Source organism: Lontra canadensis, unplaced genomic scaffold, assembly GCF_010015895.1.
Source record: "Lontra canadensis isolate GAN:19392208 unplaced genomic scaffold, GSC_riverotter_1.0 scaffold30, whole genome shotgun sequence".
Lineage (NCBI taxonomy): Eukaryota > Metazoa > Chordata > Mammalia > Carnivora > Mustelidae > Lontra > Lontra canadensis.
In genome coordinates this window covers 8,137,964-8,165,379 of record NW_022631024.1, presented here as the reverse complement: position 1 = coordinate 8,165,379, position 27,416 = coordinate 8,137,964, and the positions used below count along the sequence as shown (strand labels likewise).

General features: G+C 45.2%; 1 protein-coding gene across 1 annotated transcript; it reads left to right on the top strand.

Annotated features, from left to right (window-relative positions):
* Positions 1–27,416, top strand: STOM (stomatin). The gene is made up of 7 exons (XM_032865764.1): positions 1–135; positions 11,953–12,056; positions 13,365–13,437; positions 14,507–14,589; positions 17,820–18,023; positions 18,953–19,087; positions 25,377–27,416. Exons 1-7 carry the CDS (start codon positions 75–77, stop codon positions 25,569–25,571), a joined length of 855 nt encoding a protein of 284 aa, XP_032721655.1. The 5' UTR covers positions 1–74; the 3' UTR covers positions 25,572–27,416.

The following is a 27,416-nucleotide window of genomic DNA, read 5'->3' as shown; positions in this document are numbered from 1 at the left end:
CCGCGCATTCTTCGCGGAAGCCTCCCCAGCGTCGTTGGTCAGGACGGGAGAGCGACGCCTCAGGCTCGGGCAGCATGGCTGAGAAGCGGCACACAGGAGACGCCGAAGCCCGGCGGCTCCCCGACTCCTTCAGGGGTGAGCCCCGCGCCGTCGCCCACCTCCCCTAACCCTCCCCTCGGGAACTAGCCGCAGCCGGGGTGTCCCAGGCTCGCCTCCGTCGTTTTTAAGCCGTGCGACCGCCGCTTTAAGCTTCGGTGACGCTGAAAATAGTGAATCCTGTTCCGCGGGCTGGGGTCCGTTTGAGGGATGTTAGGGTGCAGAGTGCACAGAGGCCTGCCTGGCACTCGGGGGACGCACCCACTGCAGGGCATGTTTCCAATACCAGAGCCATGGCAGGGGCTCGAGTGCTCCAGCGCTTGCCAGATGCCAGGCCCTGTGCCAGCGCTTTGCGTTCCTTATCTCGTAGCATGCGTGAGGGCAAGATGTGTAAGTGACTCACGGCCAGTGACGCAAACCTGCACCCCACACTCAGGACCCTGGGTCTTCCTGTCGCGCGACTCCCCTCCCCCCCTCCACCCCAATCCCCTCCAGCCAGCCTTTGCCCAGAGCGACTACCCCTTCTCCCGAACTGGAAAGAACTCCTGCCCCCCCAGCCCCACCCCTGGCCAATTTCACATTAAGAAGCAAGACAGACCTGGGAGGTTTTGCCCCCGCTCCCCTCACACGAAGTAAGCTATGTTTGTGCAAGAAAAGAAGAAAGTCTCTTTTCGGCATTCTTCCCTCTCTCTTCCCAGCTTCACCTTCTGCCGTTTTCTGCCCCCTTTTTACTCCCTTTGTCCTAGGGACCTCGCCTCTGGGGCTTATGTTTCTCACTGGGAATTCTTTTAAGTATTCCCACCCTACCGGGGCCTTCCCTGCCGTGATGGCAGAAACCTTGAGTGGCTCAGTGTTGTTGCCCTGCGAAGGAACTAGTACCCTTGAGAAGGCTATAATCTTGAACCTTTATTGGCTAACTCCTTGGGGGTGAGAGTGGGGTTCCAATAGAGAGAGGTGACAATCCTCCCCGGGGTGCTGAGTCCCTCCCAGGGGCTCTTAGTGATCCAAAGGAATTATTTCTAAGGATGGAATTTCAGACAGGCTGACATAGAGAATGACATTTTAGGGGGGAAGGGTGAGCTTTTCCAGCACCCCCACAAAGAACATGATATTGGACTTAACTATTCTGACTAGTTTGTAAAGCCAGCCTTGCCCACCCATCCAAGTCCCATTTCCGTTGCCCAGCGATCCTTCCCAGGAGTATCCAAAGAATTATCTGTCACTTTTCTCTGCTAAGCACATTGGAGAGTTACTTTCCCAAATCAGTAGTGTAACAGGAAGGATGTATATGAAGAAACCCATACTCAAAGAGGTTGAATTACTTCAGAGTCACAGTTTATAAGTAATGGAGCCATATTTTATATTGGGTTTTAGCTGACCCTAAAACTTGGAGTCCACCTCTTTTGTAGTTGATTGTCATATCCTAGATGGGAAGGTGGGTGGGATACTTTCCTCTGTGCTCTGTCTGACCTTTTGGTGGGAGACAGAGGGACTATGAGGATAGTTAGTAGCAGTTTGGTGAAAGCAGTGGGAAATCTGTTTGTAGATGTTCTTTGGGAATATGCATGATCTTTATTTATACTTAATATCCCTTTAGTTGGTTTTTCATGGTTACAGACCAGTTTTCACTTCTAATTTCTTTTTCTTGGCTCTATGATTACCTTTTTTTTTTATATATACAAATTTTTTTTTCAGACTCTAATGAAAACTGCCTGCTCCTCAGAAAATTATACATACAAACAAAATTTTGCTTAGTCTAGGTCACCCTTTTTTTTTTTTTTTAATATAAACTTTTGAGATCCAGCACTGGTAGAAAGCCATTACTAGAATTTATTAAATAGAATTTATTGAGTGCCTGCTATAGGTCAAACACAGCCTAAGTGCTTTACAAACATGATCTCATTGCAGTCTTCTAACAGCTCCACAAGGAAAACATTATCCACCATTTTACAGCTAGGAAACTGGGGCTTGGAATAGAAAAATCACACCTGTGTGCCTCGGAGCCAGGTTTCAAACCCGGCTATGTGATTTTCCATTTTCCCTACCCTAGAGCTATCTTCAAAATGTGTACGCAAGAGAGGACCTTCTCAGACATTGGTACTTCACCGAAGGTGAGAGACAGCAAGGAAAGCCCAAAGGAATCTAACTTCAATCCAGACCTCTTGAATAAGACATCTCCAGAAGGCTGCTTCTGGGGGAGGCAGTGGAATATAAAAGCCCAAACTCTGTCCTTTTGTGATTTTGCTGACAGTTAGTCTTAGGAATATAAATAGGGCCAAACCTAGAGCAAGAGCCAGTGCATTCACTTTGTAATGAAATAGTGCAGGTGGATTGCAAAGAAATGTATTATTATAATTAAGAGACATGTCAACAGAATGTATCCCTTTGGGACAATGCCTGAAAATAAGCAGAATCAAGGGACTGATTTGTTTATTTCAGTTGTTACAGCTGATCAGATTGGGGAGAACCTTGTAACTTCTTTAATAGTTAATCTGAGTTAAACTATCAATGGTCATAAATTAACTCAAACCAATGACCAAGTCTAGTAAAGCTGGTGTGTGTGTGTGTGTGTGTGTGTGTGTGTGTGTGTGTGTTTGATTAGACAGGTTCCTTATTACATGGTCTTATTGTAGATAGACTGTTTGTCTGGGTATATATTATCTTGATAAAGGAATTACAATTATCATGACAATACCTTGTTAAGTGTGGAAAGAAAGAGGTTAGAGATTATAGTCCGTGGAAAAAAGGAAGTATGTGTCAATTCTCCTTCTCCATTCTTTTTGAATGTCTGTCTATACTCTGAGACTGGTAAAGAAACTTAACCCCAGGCATTTAGCCTGACATTTCAGTAGATTAGTCTCTGAAGATGCAGGCAATAAAGTGTCTGTTGTAAAGTATCAGTGAAAATCATACCAACTTTGTCCAGTTATAAACACACTTATGATAAGATGGTATAGTATAGTGTAGTGAAACAAGAGTGGAATTTAGAATTCAAGGATCTGAATTGAGATCTCAATACCATCCCTTACTACCTGAGTCACCTTGGGTTAAGTCTCAGCCTCCGGAGCCAATTCCTTGTCTCTGTCCTGGGTATAATCTTACCAGTGGTAACTGTCTCCCAAGGTTTCAAGAATCAAATGAGAAAATTTACATAAATGTACTTTTGTAACATTAAAATGTCAACTATTCAATCGGAGAAAGACAGCTATCATATGATCTCCCTGATATGAGGAAGTGGAGTTGCAACATGAGGGGTTTGGCGGGTAGGAAAAGAATAAATGAAACAAGATGGGATCGGGAGGAGGACAAACCATAAGAGACTGTTAATCTCAGAAAACAAACTGAGGGTTGCCAGGGGAAGGGGGTTAGGGAGAGGGTGGTGGGGTTATGGACATTGGGGAGGGTATGTGCTATGGTGAGTGTTGTGAAGTGTGTAAACCTGGCGATTCACAGACCTGTACCCCTGGGGCTAATAATACATTATACGTTTATAAAAAAAATTTTTTTTAATATTTTCTCAGTTTATTAAGGTTAACAGGGTACTTATACATCTAAACATTTACTGTAAGTTGTCAGTAACATTTAACTCTGAAAAAAAATTTTTTTAATTAAAAAAAAATGTCAACTATTGAGGTAATTCATTAATGGGGAAAACAAAGAATGAAGTTAACAATGACTATTGAGAAAATGTAGTAATTATGCAGGGAGTTTAAATTTATGGGCAAAAAGTTGTATGAAAGATGGTCCAAGATGGTTTAGAGCTTTATTGTCCTGATCAGATGTAGTCTGTTTCTCCTCTAGAGATAGAGTCCCCAGGCAGATTGTTAGTCTTGATATTTTCTCAGCAGTGTTTGGGTCCCAGAAGGCAATTCACTTACTAAAAAGTTTATGCCTATAAACTGCATCAATATGAACTTTACGTTGTAATAAAAAATAACGCTGCTATTTATTGAACACTTCCTGAGTGTCAAGTTCTTCTCATTGGTTTTTATATGAGACAAGTATTGTTCTTTTCCCTTATATTACTCCTGAGCAAAGTTAGTGGTAGAATTGGAATCTGACCCCAGAGCCCCGAGCTCTTACCCACTGCTTAGCTTCTTGATGTCAGTTGAACTGTACTTTTATCTGCCCCCCCAACACACACACACACACCTTTTTTATTTGTTTGTTTGTTTTTAAGATTTTATTTATTTGACAGAGAGAGATCACAAGCAGGCAGAGAGGCAGGCAGAGAGAGAGAGAGAAGCAGGCTCCCTGCTGAGCAGAGAGCCCAATGTGGGACTCAGTCCCAGGACCCTGAGATCATGACCTGAGCCAAAGGTAGAGGCTCAACCCACTGAGCCACCCAGGCGCCCCCCCAACACACACCTTTTTTTAAAAGGAAGCTCGATGCCCAATGTGGAGCTTGAATTCATGACCCTGAGGTCAAGAGTCCCATGTTCTACCAACCAAGCCAGCCAGGCACCCCCAATTTTTAGATGAAGTGATGTTGCCCTCCAAAGACTTTAATGAGAAAAACTCAATTGTAGATACTTTTAAGATGTCCAAGTAAAGGAGCTGGAGGGAAGAAAAAAAAAAAAAACAAACAATGGAAGAAGTAGGAGGGTTTTGCTCTCTTAATGTTTCAAGTCTAGTCTAAATTTAATTCACTTAATAGCATTATGAAATTGTTTTTCTCCAGTTTTTCTGAATATAACTGTTTCTGTCTTTCCGGCTATGGGCGATAGTCAGCCCATACATACTCATTCTGACAACTGCTTTGGGACAGAGGATGATTCTGAACTGTATTCAACAATTATTTACTTGGCAGATGGTTTTTGAGTACCTGTTATGCTCTAGATGTCTACCGTATTAGCTCATCTACTCTTCACATTTAACCCTCTCAGGAGGTACTCCTATTAGCCCTATTTTTAAACGAGTAGTTAAGCACAGAGAATTAAGAAACTTTCACAAGATCATACAGATAATGAATGGCAGAGCCAGCTTTGAAGCCATCATGCCATGTTGTATTAAGAAGATCAAAATCTGGGGTGCCTGGCTGGCTCAGTTGTTAAGTGTCTGCCTTTGGCTCGGGTCATGATCCCAGGGTCCTGGGATCAAGCCCTGCATTGGGCTCCTTGCTCAGCAGGGAGCCTGCTTCTCCCTCTCCCACACCTCCTGCTTGTGTTCTGTCTCTCTCAGTCAAATAAATAAATAAAATCTTAAAAAAAAAAAAAGATCAAAATCTATGAAGAAGACAGACCTTGAATAGGATAATTATAAGTACGATAAATGTTTTTTAGAAATGGTTAAGTGAAGAAAGAAAGAAAGAAAGAAAGAAAGAAAGGGTTAAGTGCTGTAGGCAATTTGGAGAGGGGGACTCTTTAAGACTCAGGGGGTTCAAATTTAAAATTACTCATGACACCCTCACCTCTTTTTCCTCCTGTTTTATGACTAGGACACTCGAATGAAGAAAAGCTACAGAAAATCCCCAAGATACTTGGGAAAGAAAATATTCACACTTAATTTCCTTACAATCTTTTCAAGCTAGGCAAAGGACTCCCTTTATTTCAATTTGTATTGGAACTCTTTCTTGAATGGGTCTGGCCATGCTCTTTTTCTAATATCTCATGGTAAACACATTTTGTGATTCAGATCTGAAAATGCTTCTCCAGTATCAGTCATTTTGATCCAGTATTTGTAGGCATAGACGGTTTATAATAGGGAGGAAAGGTACTCTCTCTGGCCATGGTTTTTAATTTGATACTATCTGGACTTTAGCCACTCCAGCCCAGAGGCTAATTTCTTCCCTAGAGGTTTAAGGATAAGGGCATTCGAAGAATTAGAATCCATGCCTAATTAAAATAATCATTTGAAAGATGGGTTATAGTGTGTGCTTGTCTGCTTTGAAAGCCTCCGCACAAACGAATGCAAATTGTAATCTCTCCTAGTAAATGCCAACATTTTTTTCAACATACACGTATTGAGCCCCTACTGTGTGCTAAGCTGGGTGCATCTCTCCCTCCATCTGGTGTCATTTTTCTCTCTGTAGTGTGCTGCTTCATTTTTGTTTCTCTCTTCACTTTTTTCCTCCATTTTTCTTCTTTTCCTTTTCTTCTGTTGTTTCCTTCCCTTCCTTGTCTTTTTTATTTACCTATTTTTAATATTTTGAATATTTTTTTTAATATTTCCCTTTTGAATATTTTATTTATCTTAGAGAGAGAACACGAATGGGGCAGGGAGGGGCAGAGGGAGAAGGAAAATATAATCAGAAATATGATATCCTGAATATTTATACCTCTCAGAAAAATTCAAAAATTGCCAAGACCTTTCATTTCAACCTACTGTTGTTGATCCTTAAAAGGTGCCGTTAGGACCATGCTGTTAGCATGTTTTTGAGACCAAATTCCCAGCCCTCTTATCTCTCTCCACCCCAACAGCACTGTTCTTGGCAGTGCATCAAGACGGAAAGTGCTTCACTTGCATTCCAGGAAAGGGGAAGGAAAAGCTTGTCCTTAAATGTTGCTGTTCAGGCATTGCAACAATCCTTGGGTTCATCTTTTTCTTTTGTGTGTATTAATGCAAATGAAACTTGAGTTAGATTTTCAGATATTATGTAAGACCTTTCTGGCCTTTCCCTGAAGAGGAAATCTAATCTTCTGAACTTTAGAACAAAATCTCAATGATAAATAGAATTTATTATTGCACATGATTTCCAGTAGCGTCAAGTTCCGTAGACCTTTTAGTAAATCAGCTGATACAGTATCATTAACAATGTAGTGCTCTGAAATTATGCCTGTGTTACTCTCTTGAAAATATTATTTTACTGCTTTTTTGGAAGCTAACCCAACAAAAATTACCATACAACTTGTTTTGTTTTGTTTCATTTGTTTCATGGTTTTGTTTGTTTTCTTCTGTCTCGGCTCAGGAAGTCTTTTGCTTTATTACTTGGGGACTCCAGGAGGAATATTTCATACCTACTTTACAGATATTTGTGAATATTAGAAAGATAGTATGTAAGGAATCCACTTGTGGCTGACATGTGATAGACATTCAATAAATGGCTATTATTAGTCATAATTAAAGATACTGCCAGAGTGAGAGAAACTTAAGAATTACACAATTTCATCTTTTCAGCAAAATTAGTTTACACAATAAAAATGGATGGAAATTTTACTAAGCATATATGCAATACAGCAGAATTTCTATTTGAGAAAATTGGACATAACATAAATGTTCATTAGGTTCATGGAACAGTGGACTATTATTCAACCTTTAATAATAAAGAATATGTACTGACATGAAAAGATTCACAGTATAGGGGGAAAGCAGATTCAAAATTATTATATATACCATTATTTCATTTTAAAAAAAGGATACAAAAGATTTAGAGGATACATAGCAAGGCAGAAAAGTCAATCTCCATCTAGAGATAAGGGAAGTATAGATAATTTTTCTTCTCTAATTTCTTTAGCTATAATTTCTAATTTTTATAGGAACAATACTTTGCTTTTACAATAAGAGGGAAAAAAGCAGTGTTTTTTTAAATACATTGTCAGTTCCGGGGTGCCTGGGTGGCTCAGTGGGTTAGGTGTCTGCCTTCGCCTCAGGTCATGATCCCAGGGTCCTGGGATCGAGCCCTACATCGGGCTCCCTGCACAGCAGGGAGCCTGCTTCCCCTTCTCTCTCTGCCTGCCTCTCTGCATACTTGTGATCTCTGTCTGTCAAATAAATAAATAAATAATCTTTTACAAACATTGTCAGTTCCCTGGAGATAAGCCCAGTTTGAATATTGAGTTAAACAGTGTTAATATATACACTCATACCCATTTTCAAAACCTCGCTTTGGTTAGTTAAAAATTTGATGCAGGGGCGCCTGGGTGGCTCAGTGGGTTAAGCCTCTGCCTTCGGCTCAGGTCATGATCCCAGGGTCCTGGGATCGAGCCCCACATCAGGCTCTCCGCTCCTTGGGGAGCCTGCTTTCTCCTCTCTCTCTCTGCCTGCCTCTCTGCCTACTTGTGATCTCTCTCTGTCAAATAAATAAATAAAATCTTTAAAAAAAAAAATTTGATGCAGTTTTCAGAAGAGTTGGTAGTAAAAGAAAAAAAATTAACTTCAGCCAAGTAGTATTTACAACCCAGTGTCATGGGATCCCTAATCTTTCAGGGTGTTCCCACCCAGCGGTATCAACCAGAATATCTCAGGAATGCTGGGTGCTCATTATTGCCTTTTACCTCGTACAACTGGTAGGGAGGATCCAGTCTTCAAGGTAGTGAATGAGAAACTTGGAGGAAATGAATTTCATGAAATTTGGGGGAGTAACTGAGAATTTCTGAAGGGTTCGCTAATATCCTGGTGAAACTGAAGCCTCACCTTTCAGAGGAATGTGATCTGTGTACCTTTCGAAGCTCTAACCAGATGGGGAAGAATTTCAAGGCTTGAGTATGGGCTAGTTTAGGCTAGAATGGTATGAAGTGGTGCCATTCCCAGCGTATGCACTGATTATTTCTATCTGAGCATTTGAGATGTGAAAGACCAAACCCAGTTTTTAGGATCTCCACTTCATTTCTTGTTGCTCTTCGTTTGTAATCCCACGTAATCCCATGTAATCACGGTGGAAACTGAGGGCGTGTACACATATGCACATGCAACACATGAGAAAAGACTGGGCTGGGATAAAAGAAAAGTAAGAAACATCACTGCCCTCAGAGAGTTTATAGTCTAATATGTTCAGGACAGAGAGCTGTGAAATTTGCCTGGGAACAGGAGGCTTGGGGCAGTATTTTAGAAGGCACCAAATGCTGTCAGAAAAGTATTTGTGGCCAGTCTGTTCCTTGTTTGGAATCTGCTTCACTTTGGAAGCCTAGACCTGAGCCTGGCCACCAGCCTGAGACTGTTTTGCTATAAATAGGCATAACTGGAAATAGGAGGCCTTCCTCTGTAAGAATATCAGATTTCATTCTCCGAACTCCTACCATGTTCTCCCAGTTTGGATACTGTCTTGGGAAAGTGCTCCAAACACAAAATCTTCTTTCATGAGGAATTTTTTTTTTTTTTTTTTTTTTTAATTCAGAGGCAAAGGATAGAAGGAATGACTTGATTTAGAACGTGGGCTCTGGGGTAGGATGACCTGTGTTTGAATCCCGGGTCCTCCTCCACTCTGTGGTCTTGGGAAAGCTTTGTTGCTTCAATTACCTCATTTGTAAAATCGAATTAAAAATACTTGGGACACCTGGGTGGCTCAGCTGGTTAAGTGTCTGCCTTTGGCTCAGGTCATGATCCCTGGGTCCTGGTATCGAGCCCCGCACCGGGCCCCGCATCGGGCCCTCTGCTCAGCGGGGAGTCTGCTTCTCCCTCTCCCTCAGCCTCAGCCTCTCCCCCTGCTAGTGTTTTCTCTCCCTGTCTCACAAATAAATAAAATCTTTTAAAAAAAAATACTTAACTTCAACTTAACTTATAAAGAGTAAATGAGATAGGCATCTCGAGTAATTGAACACAGTGCCTACGACATACCGTCTACCAGAGGGGCTGGGATTATCATCAGTTGTGATAATGCCTGAGGGAGCCTTCTGCACGGATAGCTTCTGCACAGGTCCGTGCTTGGAATATCCTCTCAGTAGATACATCGATGACCCCACAAACTATAGTTTAGAAACCTCCGGGAGATTAACTTAGAGCACTTTTATTCATTTATGCATAAGACCTTTACCTCACAATGTGACACAGGACCAGAAAACCATTAAGTCATCTGTAGCATTTCTGTTCTTGCATCCTGCATTTCAGAGCACTTGATCTGGGTGCCACCTTGTGTCCCTCTTCTCCCAGGCTCTCAGCTTCAACTCTGCTTATTTCTTGGCCTTCCATAGATTCAAAGGCCTGTCTTGCTGCCATCCTCGTCCTTCCAAGCTGTAACCATTGCCCAGCCTGCCTCCTCCCCTCTTGCCATTCTCCCTCTCATTACCAAGACAGTTCCTGGAAATATTGCAGAAGCTTTCTGTGGTTCATAAGGAAAGTGATAGTATCCCTGGGTGTTTTCCATCCCTCCGCCCTCCACAGACAGGAAAAACAAACTAAAAGTGAGGAAGACACTGGGTACAGAAAATGCAAAACACAACCCAGAAGTGAAGGGGGTTTCTCAGGATTGTAGGGAAACACAGTCCCTGGACCAACCGCTCACGCCACCTAAGAGAGCAAGTCCAGACACCGCTCCAAGAGATACTGTCTTCGAAGAGGAAGTTGGTAGAACACCTGACCCTTATGAGAGGAGATTTAGAACACTGATGAGAGGTTTGAGGTTGAATCAATGCATGCATTAAAAACTAAGCAAAGGGAAAAAGCAAGACGTTGGAGAAAAAAACAAAAAGTTGTATGGGACAGAAAAACGAATCAGACATCCCAACCTGGCTTAGCTTTGAATCACATTTACATATTCATGAAGTGTAAAATTTGATAATAATCTAACCAAAATGATGATATAATTAGAAGGATGGGTATATTTATGGGATGGGGAGAAGCTAAATCCTCTTCTATCGTGGAAAGTCAATAAGTAATGCTCAAAATGGAGAAAGCAACAAGTGACAAAACAAGCATATTATTTAGAAACAGAGAAGTATAGACCAAAAGACTCAGCCAACAGAGCAGTTGCCTTTGAGGAAAGAAAAACTGGAAGAGGTAAGTGGGGGACTGCTCTCTTTTTGTATTAATCTTGGAGAACTTTGGGACTTTTTAAACTCTGTGCATGTGTAGCTGATAAAAAAATTAGAACATAAAAATCACAGATGCAGGGCACCTGGGGGGCTGTTGGTTAAGCATCTGTCTTCAGCTCAGGTCATGATCTCAGGGTCCTGGGATCGAGCCCAACGGTGGGCTCCCTGCTCAGTGGGGAATCTGCTTCTCCCTCCCCCTGGCCCATCTTGTTCACTATCTCTCCTCTGTCTCAAATAAATAGATAATTTTCTTTTAAGCACAGATGCATAGCAACAAAGGCTAAAAAAAATAAGGTGAGAATAATAGAAGGGAGAGAAATGGTTCACAGAATTTATTTATAAAAATGTGTGTGGTTTGGAAGAATATTCATCATCTCTGGATCGACTAATCCCACCCCCACCCCCATCCCTGGCCCGCTGAAATTCTTGCAGTGGGGTGTAAGACAAGAGCTATTTCATGTTGCAGGAAAGGAAGCAATTAGAAAAGCCAGAGGAAAACTATGTGTGCAGATGTTTGTGATACATTGTTAATAATCCTGAAAAATCAGAAACAGTGTGTTTAATCATCCAGGAAAGGGGTAATAAAGTATGGTGCACATGCCAGAGGAAATCACTCGCAGTTTGCCTTAGTTCATCTGTCCCCTTAGTTTAAATGCTCTTTGCCTTCCATCCCCACCCTTTTGGTACCTTCCTTAACCGTTATATCCTTCAAGATATGCCTCTGACAACGGCCACAGTCCCCTACCCGTCCTACCCCACTGTCACCTCTGTCCCAGCTATGTAAGTTACTCCCATTCTGTGTTACAGTCTGTGTCGACACTTACCACTTAATGTTGTAATAATCTGTCTGTCTTACCTGAGACAGGCAAGGCCTTCCTGAGAGCCGGGATTGGGTCTTACTTTTACCATGTCAGTGCAGAGCACAAGGCATAATAAATATTAGGCACCTAATAAATGTTTGCAGGATAAAAAATAATGTGGGAAATCCTAGTCATGTTAAGTAGATGAGAAAAGTAGCCCCTGTGCTTCAGGGTTGTTACAAGGATTAGATGGGGAAATCGAGGGAACACAGTAGAATTCTAGGCATCGGTGAGTTCCGTGGACAGAGGATGAAGGTGGTGGGAGTTTGCTATTAACAATGACAAGAGATGTGTATTTTTTGTTTTCACAGATAGCCCCAGTACAGGCCTTGGACCTTGTGGCTGGATTTTGGTGGCTGTCTCGTTCTTGTTCACTGTTATAACTTTCCCCATCTCGATATGGATGTGCATAAAGGTAATAAAGAAGACGTCACTTGTGTCTGCCAAGGGGTCAGCCCCTCACTACATAAGCCCCCCGTTGTGTGTATCTGTGTAGAAAAGAGAGAGAGAGAGAGACCTACTGGCCTGAATCCCTTTTCCTTCATCTCTCCCTTGGAAAATTCCCTCTAGTCACCTGTTGTAATGGAATCTGGGGACTTCTTTCAGCCGTGGTCCAGGCAGCCCATCTCAGAGGTTAGAGGAAGGATCCCCATCGGAAATGTTCCAAAGTTGGGGATTTGGGGTGGTCCTGTCCAGAGTCAAGACACTGAGGACTGGCTGCTGGCTCCGTTGTTCACTGTGTGACCTTTGCTTCATTTCCTCCCTGTAAGATGGGAGGAAGTAGCAACACCCACTTCATGGGGCCATTGCGAGGATTAAAGAATGTCTCTAAACATACTTATCCCAATGCCTGGCATATGGCAAGGGCCCCCCTATTGCTGGTTATTTTTTCCATAAAGTCATTAATACTTTGATAAATGACTATCATTTACATATTCCTAAGAAGGGAAAATATGCTCCAAGAATTTTCGGATAAGTTTATGATTATAATTTAAGGAGTCAGGAGATAAACTGTGGGAAATTTAGTCATTTTTATTTCTTGTCTTTATTACCAATGCATGAGTAACTGAGTGAGGATGTTAATAGCTGAGGAGTGGAGTTATGGATTTGCTCCTATATACTACTCTATACTTCCCAAATTTTTTTTTAATTTTTTTTAAAGATTTTATTTATTTGACAGACAGAGAACACAAATAGGCAGAGAGGCAGGCAGAGAGAGAGGGGGAAGCAGGCTCTCCGCCAAGCAGAGAGCCCGATGCGGGGCTCGATCCCAGGACCCTGGGATCATGACCTGAGCCAAAGGCAGAGGCTTTAACCCACTGAGCCACCCAGGCGCCCCTACTTCCCAAATTTTACACAGTGAAATATCTATTGCTTTTATAATCACTTAAAAAAATAGTAAATACATATCCTGCTTGGTAATTCGGCATTGAACATGTTATTTATAGATACTGTTTGGATTTTATTTTATTTAAGTTTTATGTGTTTAAGAAATCCCCTACGCCCAACAGGAGGCTTGAACTCATGACCCCGAGATCAAGGGTCGCATGCCCTAAAGACCGAGCCAGGCAGGCACCCTGATACTGTTTAGAGAAAAAAACAACATAGAGGCATCTAACCTGTTTAGAACAGAATATATATTTAACAAGCTGCCTATAAATACAGAGTGTATATAAAGATTTGTACTCCTCATGTTTAATTATTATTTGTGTTTTTCATCTAGATCATAAAAGAATATGAACGAGCCATCATCTTTAGACTGGGTCGCATTTTACAAGGAGGAGCCAAAGGGCCTGGTCAGTACTAGAATTCTGGTCGTTGGCCTGGAGACCGAAGTCCTTCCTCTTTTTGATGTGGATTCCCTTACATGGGTCCCTTCTCTGTTGACATAGAAAAGAGTGCCTGTAACAGAAGCCGTGTGACAATAGCAGTGGGGCTGGCCAGTCTTGCTACAATCGCCCTTTCCTTCCCTGGGCTCCCCTCCCCTTCCCATCCCCACCGATAAGATTATATTAGGCCAAGAATAGCCACACTGTGGAAGTTTAAGCATAGAATTCCTACTCACTAAAGGCTTTCTAGATCTTACTCTCTACGCCTTAGTTCTGGCAAACTTCCTTTCATCCCCTACTATATTCCAGGCTCTGGGAATTCAAGGGAGGCTAAAACATAGTTCCTGCCCTCAAGGAGCTTGCCGTCTAGTGGACACCAAAAAGGAAGCAGTTACAATCCCATGTGATAAGTACCATGACCAAGTCATTGCAGATAGCTGTAGAAACCCAGAGTCAGGTGACGGACCCCACCTAGCAGGATGAGACCAGGCTTTGGAGGTGATGACAGCTTGGCTGAGTCTTGAGGCATGGAGAGGTGTTAGCCAGAGGGGCGGTATTCCCAGTAGAAACGGGGCAACATGGGCAGCGTGATGTCGAGGGGGGTATGGTGGGCCCAGGGAGGGAAAGGGCCTGCAGGTGGCTCGGCCCAGCATGAGCGTGGAGCTTGAGGAGAGGGGAGCGGCCGAAGAGGGGCACCGGGGCAGGCCATGCAGGACCTTATGTGACATGTTCGGGGGTTCGTGGGCTGAGGAAACGGGTCAAAGGAGAGAACCTGGAAGATGCAGAAAGACATGGGAAGGATCGTGTTGGTCTAAGTAAAGATCAGATGGCCTGTGGTGGCGGAGTCAGGAGATGACGTCACGGGCCTCAGTGGCAGCAGTTAGGTGGGGCGATGGAGCAGGAGGCTGGCGTTCCTGGCATCTGGCTCGTGCACTGAGGCGACCTGGCTTCTTTTCGTTGGTTCCTTTGATTCTGTTAGGGGGAAGGGATGAGGTGCCAGTGTCTCTCGATAACATTCTGTGTTTCTTTGTTGCAGGTTTGTTTTTTATTCTCCCCTGCACTGACAGCTTCATCAAGGTGGACATGAGGACCATTTCATTTGACATTCCTCCTCAGGAGGTAAGGTGGTCTTATGCCGTTGATAACAGGTGTCTGTGAAAGTCACTGGCGATGAGAGCAGCACAGAATAGAGTGGTGAGAGCATGGGTGTAGAGACTGTCTGCTTATCACCATTTTCCAGCTGTGTGCCTTTGAGCAAGTTCCTTAACCTCTCTGTGCCTTAATTTCATCATCTGTAAAATTAGAGGTTATAATCATAGGACCTAGTTTTGGGGATGGGGGAGAGAGAGCACACTTGAAAATGAGCCAGCAATGGGGACAGGTAGAAGGGCTCGATCTCAGGACCCTGAGATCATGACCTGAGCCGAAGGCAGACACTTCACTGACTGAGCCACCCAGGCGTCCCTAGTAGAACCTACTTCAGAAGTAGAACCTATTTCTTGTGAGGACTACCTGAGCCCTTACATGTATAGTGCTTAGGCCAGTGGCTAATAAATAGTTAAGTGCATATGTGCTTATTATTACCAAGTGTAGCCTAGTGTTAGTATTATTGTATCTGTCATCCTTTTTCCTACTGCACTTCTCTGCTGTAGGTTTCTGATAGGAAATCCAGCTTAACACAACATTCTTCTTCAGGTTCTTCATTTTATTCTAGATACAGAATTAGGCTGCTCATTTGGCTTTTTAGATAAAGCATATAATGTTTTGTAATAGTCATTACTCCATGCTCTTCCAAACTACTTCATAAGGAATATCACAGTTGAAACTCACAGCAGGATCCTTGAAAAGCACGTAACTGCCGTGGGGCAAAGGGCTTCCACCAGACCAGAGTGGCAGAACCGGGAGCTACATTCAGCTCCGTGGGTTCCTCGCCGAATGCTTTTTCCGCAGCTCCATGCTAAACGCACCCGACGTTCATGTTCACTCTCTCATGGCCCTTGACGGTGAGGGCCATCCTGGGCCATGTGTCCAGGGAGGCGTCGTCACCAAGGCCAATAGAAAGCTTGGAAACAGGATGAAGGGAGGAGCAGAAGAGTGTCAAGTGTTTCCTGGCTAGAAGCCAGGTGCACCGCAGGCTGGTAGAGTCTGGCCCGGTTGCCTTCTCTTGGCCTCGAACCCCAGGAACCAGTGTAGGAACCTCCTTGCTGGTGCCGATCCAGACAGGGGCTGAGGTCAGACTTCATCCTCCACGTGCACGGAGGGATGCCAGCAGTCACTGTTACCCACGAGAACAGGGCTAAAAGCTGTGCTGTGTTCTCTGCACGTTTTCCCATCTTTCAGAGAAGACGGACCCTCAGAAGGAGCCCCTTGCAGGGTAGCTGGGAGTCCTGAGGCTCCCCTCTGTAAACGCTGCAGACATCCGGCAGGCTTGCTGTAAGCTGCTGCCTTCCAGCGGCTCCCTCCTCTCCTGGGAGCCGCTGAACCTGCAGCAGACTGGAACGTGGCAAGCAGTCCTTCTTCTGACCCCCTTGAACGTAATATGAAGGAAGAGAAGTACCCCACCGACGAATAACAGTAGGCAGAGAGGCTGCAGCTTTAGAAAGCTCAGGTTGTGGCAGTCGCAGGGGCAAGAGGCTGTTCAGAAACGATATGCGTTTCCCGATCATATCGTGGGAAATCATTAATTTGCATGCCAACGTGGTAATACACTATTAGAAGTATTTTTAGATTATCAGAAAAAAGAGGTGACTGCTTTCCTTCCTGACAGGGACAGAAGAGCAGTGCACACCACTGCCATTACTGCCCACCCGTTACACAGCCCTTTACACTCCCGAAAGAGCCTCGTTCGGCTGGATCTTCAACTTCAAAGCAATTTGCCAGCAGTATGCGTAGAATGGGGCTGTGTTTTTAGCCCCATCTCACAGATGAGGACTCTGTAGGACTCTGTAGGACTCTCTAGAGCCTCACTGGAGATCACCAAGCCAGGTCCAGGAGGCACAGCTCAGGTCTCCTGACCCTCCCTCGCACGCTCTGCCACAATCACTGTGTTCCTAGGATCACGTTTCAGTTCCTCTCTCCTTAATTCACTACCTGCTGTCTCTGGCACTCTGCCAGTGCCAGAGACAGCAGAGACAAGGTGCCCTCAAGAAACGCATGGTCCATTAGAGAAGCGATGAGGTCGACGGGCAGCATGGTCGCTGCAGTGAGGTGCAGAGGGGATCGTGGCTAGCCCTGCCTCGTTAGGGGAGTTTCACAGAGGAAAAGAGCTGTGTCTTGGATGATGTGTCATCATGTGCCAGTCTGCTGGTGTGAGGGAGAGGAGAGGACATCCAAGCGGGGTGGGGACACCTGCACGAAGGCCTGGGACACAGAACACAATGCGTGTGGGACCTCCACCTTCTCCAGTGTGGCAGGTGTGCAGCAGGGAGCAGGAAGGAGTGAGGCCAGTGGGCCACTGTCAGAGGACCTGAAAACCAAACCAAGGAGCCACCCGGAAGGGGGTGGGAAGAAGCCCGGATGCATGATGTCCTGGAAAGCATTTTTATGTAGCATGCTGTAAAATTTATTTTTACCCTCACCTCTCCCTATAACAATAGTCCCCATTCCCTTTGTGTTTGACTTCACTGTGCTGCCTTAGAGCGTTAACCCAGCCTGGGTTCTGCCCCAGCGCCGGGCTACGTCGTGCGTGATGCTTCTGCCCTTGCACATGCTCACCCCACCCTCGGGAAATGAGTTCTTCTTGTAAGACGTAGTTCAAGTATTGCCCCTGCCACCGACAGCTGTCCCTCCTCCTTTCTGCCACGGCTTCCTTGATTCCCCGCCCCCTTGGAAAGTACAGTGCCGGCTGCTGAGTGGTATCTCAGAATTTGTTGAATGATTGAATTAGCGCATAAGTGAATGTATTTTATTAAAATTCCCAAGGCATGGTTAGCTTTCGGATGCTGCGTCATTGTAGTCCCTTCAGGCGGCTCTAACCAAATCCCACACACTGGGCGGCTTATAAACCACTCTGTATTGTTCACCCCATCGGAGGCTAGGATCCAAGGTCAGCGTGCAGGTGGGCTCAGCGCCTGGATGAGGCTCTGCTTCCTCATTCACAGATGACCATGAGGGCTCAACCCTCATGACCCAAGCGTGCCCCAAAGGCTCCACCTCCTAACGTCTGATGCCATCCTGTGGGCGGTTAGGTTTCAGTGTCCAAACTTGGAGGGCACACTACACTCTGTCAGTATCACTCACTACAGAAAATCGGCGGGTGTCTTCAGATGTTCTAGAGAACAACACTGCTTACAGTTCTCGTAAAGAAGGAGTCGGTGGGCAGGTGTGAAATGGCATCCTTCCTGTTACAGATCCTCACCAAGGACTCGGTGACCATCAGTGTGGATGGCGTAGTCTATTACCGCGTGCAGAACGCCACCCTCGCCGTGGCGAATATCACCAATGCCGACTCGGCGACCCGTTTGTTGGCACAAACGACTCTGAGGAACGTCCTGGGCACCAAGAACCTTTCCCAGATCCTCTCCGACAGAGAAGAAATCGCACACAACATGCAGGTGAGGCCATGAGTCACCAGAAATACCGAGGTGAAGCCAGAGGGTTAGTGGTTGTTTGACAACTTTTGACTCATTCCGATTGGGAGAGTCACTGGCCGGCCTTTTTCTCTTCATTGAAACTTGTTGGAAGGAGTATTTTTCACACAAAGATCTCATGGCTTAACAGCTCAGTTGCATTATTTTTTTTTTATTCCCTTCCACTAGGGCTCCCCCCCAGAATTAGCATTAACCTTTTTCATTTAGCGTAATAGTTACGAGGCCATTCTGCAAGACAGCGCGGGTGTCGTTAATGCTCTGTTCTCTGCACGAGACCCATGACTTCCCTTGTAACTCATATGCATCCCGAGCTTTCTAGAATCATAGATTATGAATTAAACCTGGATGGTCCAAAAAAGATAAAGGACTAAAATCCGAGATCTTGTTATTTATCAATGTCATCGTGTATCAAATCTACGGCCTTACCCTGATGCCCACGACCACCACAGCAAACAGAAAGGAAGGCTTCATTCCTCCTGTTGCAAAGGGACCCCGATGAAGCACAAAGAAGTACTGTGGCTCAGTCACGTTAGATCGGGAGCCAGCGGGCCACCTGTTTTTATTAGTAAAGTGTGGTCGGGATACAGCCATACGCACTGGTTTATATATTATCCACAGCTGGTTTTGACCCACAATGGCACAGTTAAAGAGTTGCAGGGAAGACTGAAAATAGACAACCACGGTCTGGCCCTTTGAGGGAAAGCTTGCCAACCCCTGCAGGAGCTTCTTTAAGAGAACCAGGATCAGCTCCCCAGGCCCTGACCCCCACAGAGGAGACCTAACCTCTCCCCCAGGTCTCCCCCAGAGCCTTGTCTGCTCCCCGGCCCAGTGGTCTGTCCTCGGCTGCTGGGCAGAGCTGAGCCTTCTTTGCTGGCCTTCGCTCTTCCGAACAGTGTACCCTGGATGACGCCACTGATGACTGGGGAATAAAGGTGGAGCGCGTGGAAATTAAGGACGTGAAGCTGCCCGTGCAGCTCCAGAGAGCCATGGCTGCGGAGGCAGAGGCATCCCGGGAGGCCCGAGCCAAGGTAGACTAATTGTCTGCTCTGGTCTTGTCTCTTTTCTTTTTTCTTTTCTTTTCTCTAGTTTTCTCTTTCTTTTCTTTCTCTCTTTTCCATACTTTGTTTTTCCTATTGAGTTTTCGTCTTAGTTACAAAACAGCAAAACATAGTTGTTACAAAAATGGAAATAATCCTAAAGTGTATGTCAAGGTGAAGGCCTTCCTCTTGCATCTGAGTCACGTGCCCCCAGGGGCCACGGCTCCTGACAGCTTAGTGTGTATACTGGGGCTTTCCCTGATGAGGGTGTTTGACTGCTGGCCTGTTTGTTTTACGAAAGTAGGCTCGTACTGTACCTGTTCTCTGCCTTGCTTGCTTCACTGCACAACATCCTGTGAGCCTGGCAGTGTGTGCAGAGCTGCTCAGTCTTTTGTGACCGCGTCTCCTATACCCTATGTTCCCAGACCCCCACTAAGCACAAATTAACAGTTCTGAGTTCAGAGCAACTGGGTATTCCCGTCAGTGTGCTCACCATCTGTTCCTTCCTATTTTGTTTCTTTCAAAGCTTTTATTTTTTTTCTAAGTCATCTCTACACCCAGCGTGCGGCTCAAACTCGCAACCCTGAGGTCAAGAGTCGTACGCTCTACTGACTGAGCCAGCCAGGCACCCCTCCTTCCTATTTTTGTCTTCTCTTTCATTCTCTCTTTTCTCAGGCTTTTCTTCCTTCTTACTGTTCCCTCTTCCTCTCTGTCCTCTTAAATTTTTTCACTCCTCTTTCTCTGATGTCTGCCTCCCTACCCCTTCCTTGGTCATCCCCATCCCTGCCCACCTCTGCAGCCTGCATGGTGCGTGCCTCCCATGAGAGGTGTCAAGGAAACGTCTATTCATCTAATCTGGGAAAGAGGATTTCTTGGAGCTAATATAGAAGGACAGGGATAGCTTGCCAAACCCAAGGTTGGGAAGCAGACTCAAGTCTCCAGAGTTGGAGCCCAGGACCACATTGAGGTCAAGACCAAAGGGAGCTAATCATTCTACCCTCTGGACCCCACCTCACTGCTGATAGCTTGCGGGCAGGATGTCTGACTCTCAAGTTTCCATACCTCCCTGGTTGAACACTAAAAGGGACAGACCAGCCTTGATTCCAGATTCACAGGAGGGAGATCTTCTTTGGTCAAAGTTTAGTCAAAAGGGCAAAGTCAGATGTTAATAAGCTCCCACAGCCCCTTGTGCAGATATGAGCGAGTGGAGGCAGAGGGTCAGTTGACATGAGAGGGCTTGCTGTGGACTTGACAGATCTCCCAAGATGCAAGGAGAAAACCAGTCTGTTGTTTTGTTGGAGAATAGCGGCAGCTGGGGAGAATTGGCTAAGCACAGAACCCTAACCTTCTAGTAGGAAGCCGTTAAGATGAGGGTCAGGTGCTATAATTTCTTAGCCAACACCAAAGAGATGAGTAGCTCCTGTGGCAAACTATGCCAGAATTTTCTACTGACCAGGATTGCTAGGTTTTCCCAACATGATAACTAATGCTTCTGAGGACAGCTGGTAATGCTGCGGAAGCCTCAAGGGCTCGCTCTCATAGTCATCACCCTGAGAAGACTAAGGGGTATTTCCGGTAACATTAAAGATGCCCTACTGTGTGCTAATAAGTATTTTGAAAATTAGGAACTGCTTTTATCTAGAATATGTCATTAACCAACAGTCCCTTTTCCAAGCCATATTGAATGGAACTTACCACACATAGACGACTTAGAATGTCAGAGCCTGAAATGTCCTTAGAGATTATACCTTCTGGAGGTGACAAATAACCTGGCCCCGATGCTGCCCCTCCCACCTCCTATTCCCCTGCTGGTAATTAACCGCAGCACTGTTTTCCGCTGAGCTTAGACTTGACCTCAGGCTCCTCCTATTGCCCTCCAGGTAACAAGCCTCAGCTACTTGGAATGGGCTCTAAAAATGAAACTTATTTGCCATCCCACCATTCAGATGAAGAAAATTGAAGCCCAGAAAATTTCTATGGTTTCCTCAAGGTCACACGGTTGATGAGTGACCACAGAAATGAGAACTCCCCTCTGCTTCTCACTGCCTCCTTTGGACTTCCCGTGATGGGTGGTCTGCAGGTGTTCTCACCAGCTAGGAAGGAGATTCCCTGATAACAATGGAAAGAGACAGAGGAAGCCCTGTCTCTAGAATGCTGAATAACTGTGCTCCCACTTAGATGAGACTGTAGGGACCATCTAGACTATTCTCGTGGACCTGGGCTGTGCCTGTCTTTAAGATTGGGGTGAGCACATAGAATCACAAGGAGTCTCTCCCTTCTGTAAAATAAAATAACCCTGCAGCCACCATAAGGCCAAAAATTCAAAATCATATATTCAGGTTCTCATGGAAAATAGGGAGTCTGTTTCTTCAATATGTAAACTGGGAAAGAAAAGGGTAGGAGGGCCTCTAGACTAAGAGACTTCAGAGAGAAATTCCTCAAGTTAATTAGCCATCAGGGAAATGCAAATTCAGATCCCATGCAGACGCCATGCTAGATATCCACCAGAATGGTTTAAAAAAAAAAAAAAGAAAAGAACTGAGTGTGGGGGAGGGAGGACCTGGTGCTCTGATTTTGTTAGCGAGACTGGAAATTTGGAAATTTGGAAATTTACAGTCTCTTTGGAAGAGAGACTTTGGAAAGCCCTCTGGCAGTGTGTATCCAACAGAAATGCCCTCGCGTGTTTACCAAAAGGCACATGCTGGAGTGTTCACAGCAGCATTTTGTAGTACCCCAGACTGGAATCTGCCCGCATGTCCCTTGCCTTTGAATGGATAGAGTTTGCTTTATTCATGCAAAGGAGCACCAGGCAATGGAGAGAGTGAACGGAACATGGTTAGAGAGAAAGGTGCCTGGCACGAAGGAGGACAGACTGTCCCGCAAGCTTGACTGTATCTTAGCCAAACCTCTTTGTCGAGTGTGTTGACGCTCTGATTGACTTGAATGTAGTACCTTTCCCGCTTGCATCCTTCCTGATTTCCTTTCTCACGCCTCTGAAAAGAATGCCTGGCACATGCTTTCAGGCGCATATTCCCGGGGCCTCGTCATCCATTGATTGAGAGCGGGGAGTGCAGGAACGCAGAGTCCCCTTTCTCTGCCCTTCTCGGCCTGGCCCACCCCAGTTCTGGAAGGAGAGACCACAGTACCAGCCTCACAGGCCTAAAAATGCCCGACTCTCACATGATGGATCAAGCGATAAGAAGTGTTGATCAGCATGGGGCTTCCCCACAAGCAGCTGGCTCTGCTCTCTGAGGTCCCATGCACAGCATCTACGCAGCCGGTGTTTAGACAACACGGCGTGCCTAGCCTGGTGGGTCCGGCTGCCCAGCCAAGAGACTGTGTGTTGGCCGGTAGTGGGAGATGAGATAGCTTTGCAGTTGGTCCATGTCCAGACCAGGGGGGGAAAAAAGTGCCTAACTGGTCATCTGAGATGATATGGAAAAACCCATGTCATCTGTTCTCGGGGCCGAGCTCAGTTTTGCATTCTGTACATACAGTGCCTGCCTTAGAGCACGGTTACGTGAGGCACTTGGCATGTACCTGGCTCCTGCCCCTTTTCTCAGACCTAAGTAGGACCTCCTGTTAAGCTGAGATTTTTTTCCTCTAAGCTGAGTGCCTTCTCTTGGTAATACCACATCTGATATCCCCCATCTAACCTAATGGGACCACCCAGGCACCCAAACCTAGAAACCCAGGGCCCTGCCTCAGTTCCTCTCCCTTCCTGTACCCAGTCAGCCTCCATACTGCTGACTGTCCTCCTGAAGAGCCCCCCAGCCCCTTCCTCCCTCCATCCCCGCTACCGGCGAATCGCCCTGGTCACTCCGAGGCTGTCCCACTGGCCCCTCACCGAGTCTCCCCATCCGTCCCCAGGCATCTGTCAGCCTGTCCTCTCCAGCTAGACCTGGTGAGGTTCCTTCTGGAAACTTCAGCAGCTTCCCACTGCCTACAGCCTGCAGACCAAGCACCCCCACCTCCCCTCGGCCTCACACCATATTCAGCCACTTAGGTTTTTCTGGAATACACCAGCTTTTTTTTAATATACCACAGTACTTTTTCATGTGTGATGAATTTCATGTATTCTTCAACTTTGTCCAAACAGCAAAGCTTTCGCCCTATCCTGTTGAACTTATTTATCTCACCACCTCACCTGCAAAAACTGCTTTCCCCTGAGGGCTGGCACTGAGCCTCGTACCCATCTCTGTCCACATTTGTCATGCTGGAACGAAGCATCCAATTTCCCTGTCTGTGTCCCCTGCTTGACCAGGTGCTGAAGGAGGCGAGGCCATCCATCCTCCACCCCTAGCTCCTGCCCAGGGCTTGACCCCTAACGTGGCCCCCAACAGTAACGGTGTAAGTAATCGTAACTCCACTGGTCCTAAGACCATTGCTTTGGATCCTGATTCTCACGGAAGTATTAGGAACCGTGAATATTTTGAGATCCATGTGCGAATATCCCAGTGGCACTGCCCAGTGAAGCTTGAGGATCCTGGTATCTTCAGCCTCTTCTACGAGGATCATGAAGTGAAAGGAACTGCCTTGATTTGGCTTCAGCTTTCTGTCCTCCTCACAGTGGCCCGAGGAGGCAGGTGCTCTCGCATTTTAAAGAATAAGAAACCAGGGCTCAGCCTGTTAAATTACCCCCGTGAGGACACTCAGCTGGTAAGGCTTTTGGTTCGAGATTGGCGTGAAAGCCCATCTCATTCCCAAGCCTCCCCGCTGCCCAGTGATGTTCAAGCTCTTATGCTCACTAACCTCTCGAAGAATTTGGAAAAACTGTATAGTCCCATCACACATTTTAAATAGACCAGTAAAAATTTTCATTTGAATTGATACACTTGGCTGAGCATAATTATCCCTGGTTATGTTTTAAATACTGACATTTCACACTAAAACTGTGAACATCATTCTTTTAAAGGTACCCAGTGAAATTCAAATGACATAATGACTCCACCATCTATTTAAAATATATAAATAAGGTTTTAGTGGTCGGGCTTCTTTTTTTTTTTTTTTTTAAAGATTTTATTTATTTATTTGACAGAGATCACAAGTAGATGGAGAGGCAGGCAGAGAGAGAGAGAGAGAGAGAGGGAAGCAGGCTCCCTGCTGAGCAGAGAGCCCGATGCGGGACTCGATCCCAGGACCCTGAGATCATGACCTGAGCTGAAGGCAGCGGCTTAACCCACTGAGCCACCCAGGCGCCCAATAAGGTTTTAGTGGTCGGGCTTCTTTTACTGTCCCTTCTTCTTCTCCTTGAACTTCTGTTTCCACTCCGCCTCCTTCACGGATTTCTTTTCCTAATATGATATATTTTGTCATGAGTCATTTTATGATTGTACCGCAACACACTTAGTATTGAAGTTAAAATTATCATAAAAAATTTCCCATGACTACAAGCAAGGCACTTAAATGTTTCAGAATGTCTTCTCAGTAATTTTTTTTTTTTTTAAACTAGAAATGCTTCTCTTAACAAGACAAAGAATTCATGTCTTTGTAGCCGGCTGTTACTTATTGCCAAAAGACTAAACATCAATTCCAGTCTTAACTTTTCATTTTTATAGATATAAGGAGTCAGAACTTTTGTTTACATAAATAAATGGGTGGAAATGGAAGTTTTGTTGCAAGTCACACATGCAATTCTTTGCACTACCTCTACATTTAGGTGCTGAAAGAAAAATCATAGAGCCATCTTCATTAAAAAATATAAATTTTTTAAAGATTTATTTGAGACAGAGCACCTAAGCAGAGGAAGCGGTACAGGGAGAGGGAGAAGCAGACTCCCTGCTGGGCAGGGAGCAGGACTCCAAGCTCCATCCCAGGACCCTGAGATAGGAAGGCAGATGCTCAACTCAACTGACTGAGCTGCCCAGGCACCACTCAAAAAGTATTTTTAATGGTCATCCGCTTTCAGTTCTTTAAGGTTCTCTTCCTTTCGTAGCAATCAAAGAACTGGAAATCCATTTTACTTGCAAAAGGATTCGTATCCAGTAATTAGTCACTCTCCCAACCCCTAAACTGTATTTCGAATTGTCTCTTTGTCTGGTCCCCTGAAGCATGCAAGAAAGGTCACAGTAGAAGAGGATGTCTTGACCTCAGGCACATACTTGGGCAAATCAGATAGAGGAAAAAGGACGTATGTAAACTGGGTAACTGGAAATCGATTTCTTAAAACCGTTTTTTCTCGGCCCTGCAAGGTTGAGGTATATACCTACCCAGGTTTGAAGACTGCTGTTTGAACACTGCCTTTTCTCCATTTTACCCACTCCCCGGTCTTGTCGCGTAGGTCATTGCTGCTGAGGGAGAAATGAACGCATCCAGGGCTCTGAAGGAAGCCTCCATGGTCATCACCGAGTCTCCGGCAGCCCTCCAGCTGCGGTACCTCCAGACGCTGACCACCATCGCTGCTGAGAAAAACTCCACGATCGTCTTCCCCCTGCCCATAGACATGTTGCAAGGCATCATGGGGGCAAAACAGTAAGCCTTGGAGGCCAGTGCAAAGATGCGCCCTTCCTTTCCAGGGTAGAGTGGGGACCAAATCAGCCCTTAACCTGTGAGGAGAGAGGAGGGCGGGATCTCGGCTAGCCTTCCTCTCTTCCCTTTCCATATGTTGACTGCAAGGTTCTTAGAATGTGTAGTGATCCTAGCAACAGATGAAGATTGTTAGCTTGTAAATACTGAGAAAGAGGAGTGCAGGGAGGGGACTGGTGATTTATAGGAGATAATTTCCTACTCTTTAAAATATTTAAAAGTTCATATATTTAGATCATCACGTAATAGGTTAAATCCCTGTCTTTTGACTTTTCACTGGGTCATTCTGCACCCTCTATCTGCAGCCGGACCAAAGGCAAGTAAATAGGTTATAACCACCACTTGACACCCTGGCTGGACAAATGCTTTGCAGAAAGCAGAGACCTTAGGCTACGACCAGCTTCTCTGGGCCACACGTGCCTTACTTTCGGGGAATCTTAAGGAAACATTCCTGCCATCCGCTCTCTTTCGAATCCCAGGCGGTGCTTCGAAATAACCCTCTGTCTCAAGGAGGCATTTTCTTGCCTGTACCTTTCAACACTGGAGGAGATGGTCAAGATCAGTGAGAAAGATGATCTTAACCCCTGAAAGACTTTTAAATCCACTGTCACAAAGATCTTTTAAGAATAATGTTTTTCTTTTTTTGCTCGAAGCTTCTTTGAGCCTCTCTGTGACCAAATGAGTCCTCTGTGCTCTTTCAAACCAGCTACATACTTGTCACAAAAGTGCTTTTTTCTCACTTTTGCCTATTTTCCTATATCAGGTTCTCAACAGTTTCTGATTTTTTAAACGACATTTTCTCTAAGTTCTATGAGCAACTGTTTATATACCCATTCGAATAGCTTGAGGACTAATACTTTTTTAAAAAATGTCTTCAGAAAGCCATTCTATTTTACTGTCTGCATCTATTAACTCTTGTACACTGTGAAATATTTTGGCTACCAGTCCTGTTCATTAAATACTGTAAGGATTTCACAATATATTGGGCACATAATAGCCAATGAGCTTGGCAAGACACTGTCAAACTTAGGACGTATATACAGATCTAGGTCTCTTTTCTATTTGCGGGATCCTTTCTCCATCACCAAGGTCAATGCTGAAAGAGGAAGTGGTCAGCCCCTCCGGACCATGGTTGCTTATTTTGCAGTAATAGGGAGCACCTTCAGTTTCGCAAATGGTATGAATCTGAGTAACCTGGCATTCTTCCTTTTGGCCCGAAAACCTGGCTGGTGACCTTCCTCCTTGAGGCTCTGAATTCACCTAGAGAAGTCTTCCCTACCCAGAGCCCAGCCTGCATATCTGTCCTTAGCTAGATCACTGTCAGTCCCACACTAGGAGTGTCCCCTCCCCGATCCTCCATTTCCAAGCTTATTTTAGGAAACCTTGAGCCATGTATCCAGGTTCCAAGCTGAGTTTTATTAAGTGTATATGGAGCATTTTGACTTGGAACTCAAGTTACTCATTTTAAATAATGCTCTTATCTCTTTGGTGAGCTTGCAACCCATGAGGGCCAGGAAACAACTCCATACCCTGGCTGAAAATCTCTTCTCGGGTTCAGGGTAACCGTGCTTTCTGTTCCTGGAGTTTCCCTATTTGCAGATACCAGTCTTCACCTCTCTGCCTTGTGGATTCATAGCCCAATAGGGTGGGATTAAATTGCTTGAGAGGGAGGGAGCATAAAAGGGGTCTCTAGGGTGAGTGTTGGGGTGAGAGGTTTTTCCACATGGCCTCCCTTTCCAATGCTGTACATAATAAAGTGTGCACTTTTACTCATTTTCTTTGGGTGAAAGAGTAT